Source organism: Danio rerio, chromosome 3 (genome assembly GCF_052040795.2).
Source record: "Danio rerio strain M-AB ecotype USA chromosome 3, GRCz13ab, whole genome shotgun sequence".
Lineage (NCBI taxonomy): Eukaryota > Metazoa > Chordata > Actinopteri > Cypriniformes > Danionidae > Danio > Danio rerio.
Window position 1 is genome coordinate 35660001 of NC_141023.1, and position 14341 is coordinate 35674341.

A 14341-nucleotide genomic window follows, 5' to 3' on the forward strand; every position below is an offset into this window, starting at 1 on the left:
CAAACGGCTTACTTTATAATCAGACACCTCTGGTGTGTAGTTCTCTGTCAGCTCCAACAGCTATTTAATAAACAGGAGGGAAAAATCAAAAAGCTTCAAATCAAATCAAAGTGCGCAAAATTGTTTGCAGACAAGTAATACTTGCAGGAAGCATTATATTAGCAACTGTATATAAATGCTATATAATCTTAACAAGAAAGATATTAAAATTCATTAGTCATGAAATCAAACTGTACCTTGAAGGCAATCTTTTGACCCACTGCAGGAGGAGCTGCCAGCAAAGGTAAAGTAGCGTAGTCCCGTTTGGGAGCTAATTCAGGTGGGTTCTACAAGATCACACAAAGTGAAAGATAAATAACTAAAATAATTACACTCTTTAAAAAAAAAAAAAAAAACATAAAATGTATGTGTGTGTACTGTGTTAACAATTTTTCCAAATTCAAGGCAAGGCAAGAATAAGAAATGTTTGAATTTTTTGCAATTGAGAACATGTTTTTTCTACCATATATTGATTTTAAGATTCTTTTGAAGTTAAAACATTGCCATTGGCATTGTGTTGTCTAATATTAAGCTCAAAATGTCATTATTTCAAATTAAATTAAAAATGTTCACACTATTTCCTATAATAAGAATGATTTATTTTAGCTCAACTGGAATTTAAAACCAATTTTAAGGTCAATATTAAAATGTCCAATGACTTGCGTAATTACCCTAACTAGCCTAGTAGGCATAATTAACCTAGTTTTAATCTAGCCTTTAAGCCCAATTCTAGTATCTTGAAAATAAGCAGTAAAATATTATGTACTATAATCATGGCAAAGACAAAAGAAATTAGTTTTTAAAATATTCACTCATTTTGTTTTTGGCTTAGTCCCTTTATGAATCAGGGGTTGCACCACAGTGGAATGAACCACCAACTTATCCAGTATATGTTTTACGCTGAATATGCCCTTCCAGTTGCAACCCATCACAGATGTCATTACAGCTGCAATCCAGCACTGGAAAACAAACATACACGCTCATGCACACACATACACTACGGCCAATTTAGCTTATTTAATTCACAGTGCATGTCTTTGGACTTGCAGGGGGAAACCGGAGCACCCAGAGGAAACCCACATGAACACCAAGAGAACATGCCAACTCCACACAGTAATGCCAACTGATTCAGCCGGGGCTCGAACCAGCGACCTTCTTGCTGTGACACGACAGGGCTACCCACTGAGCCACACGTTATTAAAATATTAAGTTTAAAAATGTGTCGAAAAAAGAAATGATTAAGTAAATTTTTTTTTTTTTTTTTACAAATTTCTAATTTAACATTGACTACTAATTAAGACTCAAATCGTATATATTTTTCCACACATACAGAAAATTTGATGATTTATGTTTTATTTTTCCAGATCTTTGGTGGAAAACCCTCCACTTAGAGGCTATCTTCAGCAGCTGCATGCTCTAGTTTTATTAGCGTTTTCTTATTTCTTATAACATTTCCGACATTCATCTCTCACCTGTAAAATAAAACTTTCATTGGTCAGAGAATCTTCTGGTTTCTGCCTCTCTTCATTTTCATAGCTGTAATGAAAGTTTTGTTTCCACGGCGTTCCCCTGGCTCTGCTGAAACCACCTCTGCCACTGCCACGATTCGCCCCTCGCCCTCTGCCTCTCTCCTGCCCCTGTGCGTTCCCTCTGCCTCTGCCTGCAGCTTCACCAAACCCAGGGCTCACACCCGCAATTCTCAGCCCCAGTCCTTGCAGGTTTGGTTTTTTAATCACAAGCTCTATTTCACTCTCATCAGAGCTGGAGCTCTCTCCCTCATCCTGAGGTTTTTTAGGCACAGAAGATGAGACCGACTGAAGTGATTTTTGAGTGGTTGAGGACGATTGACCTGCAGCTTGTGAGTTCTTGATGATAGGTGAAGATGACGACGATGATGAGCTCTCTCTCCGCTGAGGTGTCTGAAGTTTTGAAGTGCTGCTGGATGGTTTAGGTGTAATGGGAAGCGGGATGCTGCTTTTAAGTTTCTCCGTTTCATCCGAAGATGAGGAATCTGTGCTTTCTTTCTGTGCAGCTACACAAGGCTTCTTGTTAGGTTTGGGTTTTGGTGGAGGAGCCTTTTTCTGAGACTCATCCTCACTGCTGTCTGAAGAGCTTGATGCTGGTTTATGATTCTTTGTACGATTCGTTTTGTCACTGGACGACACAGCAGAGATGCTTTTACTTTTGGTTTTAGTAGAAAGGACTGCAGTGCTCTTTTGGGGAGTAGCAGGTTTGGTGATGGACTCTTTCACCTCTTTTTTCTTTTTCTTCTTCTTCTTCTTCTTTTTTTCATCCTCGTCAGGTCCCAAACCATTCATTTGAGCATTGTCTTGCTTCTGTTTTTTACTTAGACCATCACAGGTCTGAGTCTCATCCTCTCTTCCTCTTTTCTTGCTTTTAGAGTTTTGTGCTTCAGCCTCGGTTCCATTAACTTGAACAGGACAGGACACTTTCACTCTGTCAAAAGGACGATAAAAAAACGACAACAATAAAACAAATGCTTATTTCCTGCATGATAATAACACTTACTTTGTTTTGTTCAAATAGTAATAAACATTGTTTTGTCTTAGTTTTTCTTTTGGTGGGAATATTGTTAAAAATACATTGAAAGGGTCAAAATTATCCAAAAATCATTTGACTATTGAAAGATTACACATTTCTTTAAATATAGAAGTTATGCTTTTACATTGTAAGATGCATTCTGAGGTGCAAGGGACAGTATCATGTATCCAATGTAATGTAATGTCAGATCTGACTGCCTATGTGTGAAATACAGTAGCATGTAAAGAAACGCATAATGTCAGATATGCCATATTGTCAGTTAAAGCACGGTTGTGTCTTTTGTCTAACAAATGAAGGGGTAATTCAGGCAAAGCCCCTAAAAACAAGTTTTATGTACTAATCCTATAATGGCAGCTTTACTTTCCACTAATAAGCACTGCCCACTAAATTATGTATTTAAGTGAGTGCTAGCTGCAGTAGTAGAGAGATTTTTCGATGAATGCCACAGCGACGATGAGTTCTTATGAAAGGTTTCTGCTTTGAAGATACCCAAAAGTCCTCCTGGTTTTCCTGGACTTTCAAAAGTCCTCTTCAAATTCAAAACACTATGAAGTAAAGATCATGTTCCATGAAGATATTTTGTAAATGTCCAACCGTAAATATTAAAATATGTAAATCCAAAACTCAATTTTTGATTAGTAATAAGTATACTGTAGCTAGGAACTTTACATGTGATTTTCTGAATATGTGGATTTTTTTCTGATTCAAATTCAAATGGTTGTATCTCAGCCAAAAGTGGTTCCATCCTAACAAACCATACATTAATAAATTTCTGGTGGTGTTTAAATCTCAATTTCAAAAACTGACACTTATGACTGATTTTGTAGTCCAGAGTAACGTTTATATAGGCAGGTTTACAGCAAAAGAACATGGTTAAACTATGGTGTAGTAAGTGTAAAAAAAACATGAATGGTTTTCTGTTACTATGCTGCCAATTATTACCACATTTTAGTTTTATTCACAGTAAAACAACGGCTACTATTCTTAAATGTTGATCCCCAACACAACTTCTTACCTTACACTGTCATTATCACGTACTATATAAATACTTTCAGCAGAAGGCAGGTAGCATTCCTCAATAAACAGGTCTAAAATAGTCTTGCGGCTGTAGCCAAACTTTTCCTTTATGATGCTGGAAAGATCTGCGACAACTCGGCATTTGTTCAGGTCCACCAGCAACCAGCACATCCGACACTCAGGTGTTGCAGGAGGAGGATAGTCAAAATACAACCTAACCCTGGCAGTGTTGAAGCTGGAGGTGGCCATGCCTGAACACTACACTACAGTACAGTCATGAGGATGATGGAGGCGCTCAGTGTTTTAAACGACGGCTTCCGCCGGTTTCTAACACACTCTGCTGCTCTCTGTTGGTGTGGAAGGGACAACATGTGGTTTATTTCCCTGTTCGTCAGCTGACTAGAGTCATATGATGCTGTTCCGCACATCACATTGCTCGGGGTTTGGGTTTGAGTACTTATAGTCGGCGTTGGTCCGGCAGGCACTTTTTTCCAGGGGTTTCACTACAGCGTAACCGCTACTACGTCATCGGGTGGGCGTGGCCTATCTGTTAATTTGCATAGGTCACGGATCATGCGCAGATTGTGAAAACAGCCGTTAGATTCAGATACCTGTACGTATTCGCAGGGGTTTCGTGTCAAATGCCTTTTATATGCAGTACTAAATAGCTGTCCTGATCGCAGGTGTTTCATGTGAAGTCAGTGTATGTTATATTAAACAAATTAACTTAAGATACCTCTCAGATTACATTAATACTGATACCTGTCCTGATGCCAGGGGTTTCATGTATGATTACTTTTATATTAGTTAACATCAGATACCTGTCCTGATCCCAGGTGTTTCATGTATGATCACTTTTATATTATATACAGTAACATCAGATACCTGTCCTGATCCCAGGGGTTTCATGTATGATCACTTTTATATTATATACAGTAACATCAGATACCTGTCCTGATCCCAGGGGTTTCATGTATGATCACTTTTATATACAGTAACATCAGATACCTGTCCTGATCCCAGGTGTTTCATGTATGATCACTTTTATATTATATACAGTAACATCAGATACCTGTCCTGATCCCAGGGGTTTCATGTATGATCACTTTTATATTATATACAGTAACATCAGATACCTGTCCTGATCCCAGGGGTTTCATGTATGATCACTTTTATATACAGTAACATCAGATACCTGTCCTGATCCCAGGTGTTTCATGTATGATCACTTTTATATACAGTAACATCAGATACCTGTCCTGATCCCAGGTGTTTCATGTATGATCACTTTTATATTATATACAGTAACATCAGATACCTGTCCTGATCCCAGGGGTTTCATGTATGATCACTTTTATATTATATACAGTAACATCAGATACCTGTCCTGATCCCAGGGGTTTCATGTATGATCACTTTTATATACAGTAACATCAGATACCTGTCCTGATCCCAGGGGTTTCATGTATGATCACTTTTATATACAGTAACATCAGATACCTGTCCTGATCCCAGGGGTTTCATGTATGATCACTTTTATATACAGTAACATCAGATACCTGTCCTGATCCCAGGGGTTTCATGTATGATCACTTTTATATACAGTAACATCAGATACCTGTCCTGATCCCAGGTGTTTCATGTATGATCACTTTTATAAACAGTAACATCAGATACCTGTCCTGATCCCAGGTGTTTCATGTATGATCACTTTTATAAACAGTAACATCAGATACCTGTCCTGATCCCAGGTGTTTCATGTATGATCACTTTTATAAACAGTAACATCAGGTACCTGTCCTGATCCCAGGTGTTTCATGTATGATCACTTTTATATTATATACATTAACATCAGATACCTGTCCTGATCCCAGGGGTTTCATGTATGATTACTTTTATATACAGTAACATCAGATACCTGTCCTGATCCCAGGGGTTACATGTATGATCACTTTTATATTAGTTGACATCAGATACCTGTCCTGATCCCAGGTGTTTTGTGTATGATGACTTTAAATAAAAATAGAAAATAAATATGAGTTATGTTAATTAACTAAGATCGAGAAAGAAAAATTAACCACGATTTATTACAGAAAATGTGGTATTTATTTGTTTAAACATGACTGAATACCATATTTTAAACTACAAAAACACGGTTAACCTTACCACAACCATTATTATTTGGTTTAAAATGGAAGTACAAAAGCCCAGAGACAGTAAAACGGAGTAAAACGAGGTCAGCTGTTCTTGCTAATGAAATCTTAAAAATATAACATTATAACAACAAAAAAATAACCTGTATGATTGTTTTTTCCTTCGTTATCCACCGCGGTAGGTTCTTTATCCATAATCATCCTGTTTGAAATGACCGCGCTAAAAAAGAACCTGTACTGCGCATGATTGGTGACCTCTCAGTATTGTTTTTTTTTAAGGGGGCGTTTCCCAAACACCGACCGAGCCACGCCCATTTTACGTCGTGGTAATGAAACCCCTGGAATTTAGTGCATGCCGCGTTGGTCCATCAGACACAAGCCAATGTGGCAGCCGTTTGAGAGAGCCTGAGGTCGTTAATGATGGCGCGGTCGTGGATTGGCATGTTGGTCGTGCTGCTGTTTGCTGTGAGCTTTTATGAAGGTATGAAATGTGTTCAATTTAACTCTGAGGAAAGTTGTAGGGTATCTATTTATGGGTTTTTGTTTTTTATTGTTAGTCATGATGAATGGAACTGCAACATGAGAGGAGATCTAGTGAAATGTTTTGTAACTTGAGAAACAAACCGAAACCGAAAGATGTTGACCGTTGTTTCATTTGTATCCAGTAAGTCGTGAGATTAACCGAAACCGAGTCGGTTGATTCTAATGAAAGACAATGAGCATAAATGATTATATTCATATAGTCAAAAAGAATGGAATAATACATTTTAATCGTTTAAAACCTAATGTTAAGTTTTGAGCAATTCCATGCAAACCCTACTGAAAAATCCAGCTTAAACCAGCCTAGGCTGGTTGGCTGGTTTTAGCTGGTCAACCAGGCTGGTTTTAGAGGGGTTTTGGCCATTTCCAGGCTGGTTTCCAGCCATTTCCAGCCTGGTCTTAGCTGGTCAGGCTGGGAGATGACCAGCTAAAACCAGCTTGACCAGCCTAGCCAGGCTGGGAGCCCAGCCAAAACCAGCTATGTCCAGCTTAAACCAGGCTGGTCAAGCTGGTTTTAGCTGGTCAGTTTCCAGCCTGACCAGCTAAGACCAGGCTGGAAATGGCTGGAAACCAGCCTGGAAATGGCCAAAACCCCTCTAAAACCAGCCTGGTCGACCAGCTAAAACCAGCCAACCAGCCTAGGCTGGTTTAAGCTGGATTTTTCTACAGGGAATGTCAACCTTGCCATGAAAAAAAAATGAAGTTTTCACCAAGATAGCAAAACTGAATCTGCTTTTTTGCATAAGCAAGTATTTTACTGTACTTTATACTCAAACATGTTTCTGTCAATGTTTTGAAACTATTATATTTGATTTACCAAAGTCACACAAGTGGCAATTTCACATCTATTACATCCATAACGTAGAGAAGTCACATCCATAACAAAGCTTTTTCCTCATAACTGCAGAAATCTAAAATAAAACGAATCAGTTTTGTTCTGTAGAGAGATAAATCTTATCCTTTTAATTTACAGAATTTCTATAAACTATGTTGTATACGGTAACTTTTTTTCACAATCATAATACATGTTTATTTCCTCATTTGAAATCTGAAAATGTTCAGAGATTGATATTTTTCTGATCCTGTCACTCTGTGGTTAGTTGGTTTGGAAAATACAAACAAAAGTTTCAATAAAATGTTAACATATAATTTCCATGTGACGTTATGTTTTAAACTTTTACTGCAAATGTCACATCCAGCCATAACGCTGGAGTTGCTCTTTTATTGTGAAACAAACTTGCATCTTGTCGTAAATATATAATCATATTAGTTGGGATGGTGTTTAAAAAAGAAAAACAAACATGCATCTTAGTTCTCAATGTAGAACTTAATCATTTGAATCCACTGCTTATGCCTTTCATTATCTCTAACTATTAACTATATATTTTGTACTTTTTTGCTTTTAAAGTAAACATTGCAAGAATTCTTTGTTTCTTTTTCAAACATACTGAAAAATAATATATTAAAATAGTGGCATTTAAGAGAATTAGAACCATTAAATTCTTAGTTTTCCTCCCTGCTCACTCAATCTCAAATAAAATCTTTTTTTTTTTTAATTTCCATAGTTTTCCTCAAGCTCAAAACTTAAGAATCATGTTGTTCTTACAATTAAAAAACACAACAGGTAGCTGCGTTCCAGTTCAAGCCAAAGAATCATGGGGATACGTGGATGTCCGAGATGGAGCTCACATGTTCTGGTGGCTGTACTACTCCAATAGCTCCAGTGCCAGTTATAAAGAACTACCTCTAGTCATGTGGCTGCAGGTTTGTCATAAATCATCTCTATTTTAGATCACATCTCATCAGAACATCATTGCTCTTCTCATTTCTCTCAAATGTTTTGAAGTGCATCTAAGGTCATTTATGCGTCTGTTTATTCTAGGGAGGCCCTGGGGGATCTAGCTGTGGTTTTGGAAATTTTGAGGAAATTGGACCTCTTGACAGAGACCTTAAGCTGAGAGAAACCTCTTGGGTGTGTAACGGATCTATTGTTCTCATCTGCAGTATTGACTGAGTGGTTTATTTTGGAGTATGGTTTATTTATGGGATTTTTCATTGTTTGTTTCTGTATAACTTCATAAAGAAGCCTCATATGCAGCACAATTTCAAGAAACCTTATTTTGGAATCCCTAAATAATTTATTCTGCTGAAAATACTTGTGTCTGTGCAGGTGCGTGCCGCCAGTGTGCTATTTGTGGATAACCCAGTGGGCACCGGATACAGTTACACAGACACTGAAGATGCCCTCACCAAGGACGTTGCGATGGTGGCATCAGACATGATGGTCCTCCTCAAGAAATTTTTCTCTCTAAAGACAGAATTTCAAGTGAGCTAAATTAAAATGCACAACTGAATGAACCCAATGTACTCTTCGTATACGTCATGAGATCTTTTCCTCCCAACAGAGTATTCCCTTCTACATATTCTCAGAGTCTTACGGAGGCAAAATGGCAGCTGCTATTTCCCTCGAGCTCACAAAGGTAATGAAATGTTTGTTCAATTCTGTAGCAACTTGCACAACATGTCCATAAAACTGTTTTTGAGACGCGTGCTTTGCTGATTTCATCTAAATCAGGAAGAGTCTGAGTCAGAATTGTCCGTACTTCCTAAAACATCCATCTTGCATAAGTCTAGACTACTTTCTGTTCGCTGCTAATTTGCAGATTACTTCAAACTCTTTATAATCTGAACTGAATATTAATGTACTCACTCTTCAGGCAATTCAGGCTGGTTCAATCAAATGCAACTTTGCTGGAGTGGCGTTGGGAGACTCCTGGATCTCTCCTATAGGTCTGCTTTTTTTTTAACTGATCATTATGCACATTCATCATGTATATGCTTTACTCGCATGACAGCAAGTATTTCTTCTTTATTTTTATGGCAGATTCGGTCATGACCTGGGGTGCTTATCTTTACAGCACAGTGAGTAATTCAGCAGAACACCTTTGTCTGCTCATAACAGATTAAGCATGATTGCATTAGCACGATCAAAACAGTAACAATCTAGTATTTAACTTTGCTTGCAGTTATTTAACGGAGTATCTTATGTTAAGCCTGATTTAATTATAATAAAGAGACACTAAAAGCAGGTTTAGTATGACATTTTATTGCAGCTCAAAATAATGCTATTTTATTTTAATATTATTTAGTTCAGTATTTTTAAAGCTAAATTTCAACATCACATGGTCCTTTAAAAATGATTCTAAAATCATGATTTGATGCTCAAGATTTTTTTTTAAACAGCTGTGCTTGGGGGGTGCAATATTTACTATCTAAGATTATAATGTAACTGCTGTTTTGAAAAAAAAAATGTATAAAATATATAAAATAAAAAAACACGTAAAAATCATTAAGTTTTATCTTTATTGGCTCATTAGAATACAAATTAGTCCTATAAGCCAAAATATGAAATAAAACCAAATCTTTTTGTTTATTATTATTATTTTGCACTGGATAATAGTCAAATATTCATTCATTCATTTTCGCTTGGCTTAGTCCCTTATTTATTAGGAGTCATCACAATGCAATGAACTACCAGTTATTCCCTCATATGTTTTTTGCAGCAGATGCTCTTCACAGATGGAATCACCCGTGCACTAAGGCCAATTTAGATCATCCCATTCTCACACACACACTCATACACTACGGACAATTTAGCTTACCCAATTCCCCTGTACTGCATGTGTTCGGACTGTGGGGGAAAGAGAACCCAAAGGAAACCCACGCGAATGCGGGCAGATCATGCAAAATTCACACAGAAATGCCAACTGGCCCAGCTGAGACTCGAACCAGTCACCTTCTTCCTGTGAGGTGACCGGTGACGGTGCTAACCATTGTGCCACCATTCCTCTCTAATGTAGTCAATTAATACTACGCAATCAAGACATTTTCAAAATGCATTTGAGTGAAGTTGCATATCTGATGTTGATTTTATACAACATAGTTACATATGAGTTACATTTTAGATGTTTTTTAGCTTTATTGCCACTGAAAAAAGTAATAAAAATTAGAAATTTGAAATTGCAGTGTCTCACTTCTTCTGAATGAATCCTTTTTAAATTGATTGAGATTAAATATTGTCCATATATATAGGACACCCTTACTTGTACTGCTTAACATTTTTCAAGTTATCTTGATGCTTTGTCTTTGAATAGAACGTTCAAAAACTGCATTTTTTATTTTAAATGAGATATTTTGTTACATTTATAAATGCCTTTTCACTTTTAATAAGTTCAAAGCATTCTTGCAGAATAAAACCTTATTTTCATACTGATTCAAGTGTATATTGAATTTATTATGTGTGATTTATATGAATTAAGTTCAACCTTGTCTCACAGACATTTGACTGCTATTAGTGTTTAATGCTGCTGACGTTTGTCTGTTATATGTGTTCTAGTCTCTATTGGACGATACTGGACTAAATGAGGTGTATACAGCAGCAAAGGCAGTGATGGAAGCAGTGCAACAGGGCGACTATTTGAAAGCCACTGACCTTTGGTCCATGACAGAAAATGTGGTGGAACAAGTAAGACAAACATGCTTTACAGGCTCTCCTGTACTCTTAAAAAAAGGTCTTCAGTTATAGAAATCTCATGCAAGTTATTTAACATGTTTTGTAACAGAACACAAATGGTGTAAACTTCTACAACATCCTCACACAAAACTCTGATGAGATGGTGAAGAGCAGTGCAGATCAAGCTGCAGATGGATTCCTCCGTAAGAAGCTCAACACGCAAACTGTCAGTCAAACTGTTTAAGTACATAAAAAAAATGTTTTGGCTATGTTTTTTTTTTTATACAGTCGCACTGAAGCGACGCCACATTCGCCCTTTGCACCGTCAGTCCCTCTCAGAATTGATGAACGGGCCAATCAGGCAAAAGCTTGGTGTTATTCCAAAGAACGTCACATGGGGAGGTGATGACCCTTTTTATGATTTACAAAGGTGTTTCTGTGTTCACAATGTTGTTATTCTTAAAGGGATAGTTCAGCCAAAAATGGCATTTTACTCTCCCTCAAATGGTTATAAACCTTTATGGGTGTCTGTCTTCTGTTGAACAAAATAGGATCCTTTAAAGAAAGCAACCATTGACCTCTTTTATGGGAAAAACAAATACTATGGAAGTACTTTGTGTCATACAATGGTGACAGATTTTCAGCTTTCTTTAAAATATCTTCCTTTGTGTTCAACTGAAGAAACTCAAACCGGTTTAGAACAAGTGAGTAAATGAGTACATTTTTGGGTGAACTATCCCTTTTAAGAACTGTTCTCCGGTTTCTTCAGGACAAGCTGAGGACGTGTTTGTCAGCATGGCAGGAGATTTCATGAAGCCTGTGGTGGACGTTGTGGATCAGCTTCTGGCAGCAGGGGTCAATGTTACAGTCTACAATGGCCAGCTGGATCTCATCGTGGACACGATGGGTGAGGATGTCAACCATTAGCAAACATCTCAAAATGTCAACTCCTGAACAACAGAACTTGCTACATTTTAAACCCCACTTTTGATAGTAAATTTGCTGGTCCATGTCTGCTAACAAGCGATCAAAATGAGCTTAAGGTGTACCATTAAGGTGTATCAGGCATTTGATTTGAATGCCTCCTGTGGATGTGTTCTGGGCATATCCCACCTGGAGGAGGCCCAGGGTGAAGATTCATTCCAGTGCAGTTCTTTTTATGCCCTTCATTTGCCATCCCTCTATCTCATTCCCTCAGATGTAGGTCATTGTTTACATTACATTATTGTCCACTTTTGGCTAAACATCGGAATTGGTTTAAATGGGATGCCCTAAACCAGGGGTTTCAAACTCAATTCCTGGAGGGTCGCAGCTCTACAGATTTTAGCTCCAACCACCTCCAATTCACCTGCTTGATAGTCTCTAGTAGTCCTGAACACCTTAATTAGTTGTATCAGTTGCGTTTGATTAGGGTTGGAGCAAAACTGCAGAGCTCCAGCCCTCCAGGAATTGAGTTCGAGACCCCTGCCTTAAACCCTCAAGCACTTAGGAATAACACTGTTGTGACGTCACAATCGCATCGCATACTGGGAGATCTAGGTGCTGGAATGAACATATAAAGCCAACTCGTCAAGATCGTCGAGGGTATTTCCATATAATCTTCCCTTCTCACTTGACGAAGTGCAAAACACTTTAAAATGGTAGTGGGGATTCCCCTGAGAAAAATAAGGGAAGTTCACGAGAGCGTGTCTAAAAATGGAGTGCAACATAGCTTATGTGTGCATCTCGATCAGCACCCTGGTTCAGTAGTCAGTGCACTGATCAGGCCATCAGCCATTTTAAGTGCTGTCTCATTCGCGAAATTCTTTCAGTGCATTCTTTCATCACTGGAGAAGTCCAATGATGCATCATGAAAAACATTGCCTAATACGCACTATGCGCCCTGAATGGAAATTCGAAAGTTCAAAATGTGAATCACATGACTCATCATCAACCATAAATTTTAGTTTATCTAAAATAATCCGTTAATAACTAATTTTAAACGTGAATGAACATGGTTCGATAGGTTTGTAAAAATCGAATAAACCGTTACATTTGTTTAATGGGTGAAATGTTGCTGGTACATGAACCAATCAAATTATTAAGCTGTGATATACTTTCAAAAACTTGATCAAATTAATATATGAAAATGATTAGTTCTGCTGTTGTTTAATAACTCCAGTTCTGATTATGCACAATGAGGACGTTTTGGTGTCACACTCCGTGTGTCTCAATGTGTAGGGAAATAAGCTCATCACTGTCCTTACCAGTGCCCAAAAATTCATGCACATGACCTACTGATGAACAACCTCAGCACCTTCTTTTCTCTTGGCTTGTCTGGGAACAATAAATGGTCCTAGAACTTTTTGATAGTCACACCTAGCATCCGTACAAGATTTTTTTGACCCTCAAAAAAACAAGACTTTAGGATATGTCCAGTCCTTATTTTAGGTCTGTATCAAAACTCTAGGGTTGTGTTTCAGTTGTAGACAGAACAAAATGCAGACTCTAGAAAATAAAGTTATTTAAAGACATTTCCTTCTTGACTGTGTCTTTTGGATCATTACACCCTGTCTATAAAATCTTACTGCACTTGGACATACATGACAACTCACTGTACGACATCAGTTGTGATTAGTGGCATGCGACAGTTGAGCACTTGTGATCCGTTCACCCTGGTTTAGTGTCAGCCGTTTTGTTGTGCAGGAAGACTGTTGTGATGGGGTGTTGTCCAGATAGTGTTTCTGCAATGCAGTGGCAATTGATTTGTGCTTATTTGTGAGCAGGTCAGGAGATGTGGGTGAAAAAGCTGAAATGGGACGGACTCCAAAACTTCAACAAGCTGAAATGGACGGCACTGGAGGACCCGCAAGAACAGAGCCAGACTGGAGCTTTCTATAAGACCTACAAGAACTTTGCTTTCTACTGGATCCTTAAAGCAGGACACATGGTATGCTTTGCCAAAGTCAGAATATCATGTTTAGTTTTCCTCTATTCAATATTAGTCTTTATGAGTATACAACTATTTCTGTCTATTCCATCACAGATCCCATCTGACCAGGGGCCAATGGCTTTACGGATGTTGAAGATGGTGACTCAGCAGGAGTGATGGATCTTGTTCAGATACAAACCTGAAATGGCTCGTTAACCACTTTTAGACAATCAACACTCAACAATTTTACCAAAATCTGACACTTTTGTTTTCTTTTTAATATTGATTGCAAGCTCAAATGCCAGTGTCTTGTAAAATTTGTAAATCTGAATGCGTGCAAGCAATAAAGTCGTACTTTTTTTATACACAATTGAAATGATGCCTGAAATGTATGCTAAGAAAGAAATTAGCTTAAAAGATATCTGTAAAGAAGAAAGTAAACTGGGAGGATCTGAAAGCTTGATTTCGCAAAGCTGCACGGATGAGGGAATATCATGAACAGAGTAGACTGAGGTTAAAATAAGTTTACAATTTTCATGATGTTCACATGGGTGGCGCAGTGGGTAGCACTGTCACCTCACAGCAACAAGGTCACAGTTTTGAGTC

The 14341-nt window shown here is 37.9% G+C and overlaps 2 protein-coding genes across 3 annotated transcripts in view; one reads left to right on the forward strand and one right to left on the reverse strand.

The window, feature by feature from the left end:
• coil (coilin p80) overlaps positions 1-3978 on the reverse strand; it is a 7329-nt gene extending 3351 nt beyond the window's left edge. The window contains 4 exon segments of the mRNA NM_131512.2: positions 13-60; positions 237-326; positions 1512-2496; positions 3617-3978. Coding sequence (NP_571587.2) covers positions 13-60; positions 237-326; positions 1512-2496; positions 3617-3867 — 1374 coding nt within the window. The 5' untranslated portion in view covers positions 3868-3978.
• Positions 3979-4056: 78 nt separating this feature from the next.
• scpep1 (serine carboxypeptidase 1) lies at positions 4057-14105 on the forward strand. 2 transcript variants are annotated; one of them, NM_200192.1, is given in 14 exon segments: positions 4057-4090; positions 6135-6252; positions 7936-8075; positions 8194-8283; positions 8482-8637; positions 8717-8791; positions 9029-9101; positions 9196-9233; positions 10708-10836; positions 10934-11027; positions 11113-11226; positions 11594-11731; positions 13590-13753; positions 13850-14105. In NM_200192.1, coding segments are annotated over 13 exon segments (1338 nt in total). In that variant the 5' UTR covers positions 4057-4090; positions 6135-6188; the 3' UTR covers positions 13913-14105.
• The last annotated feature ends 236 nt before the right edge of the window (positions 14106-14341 follow it).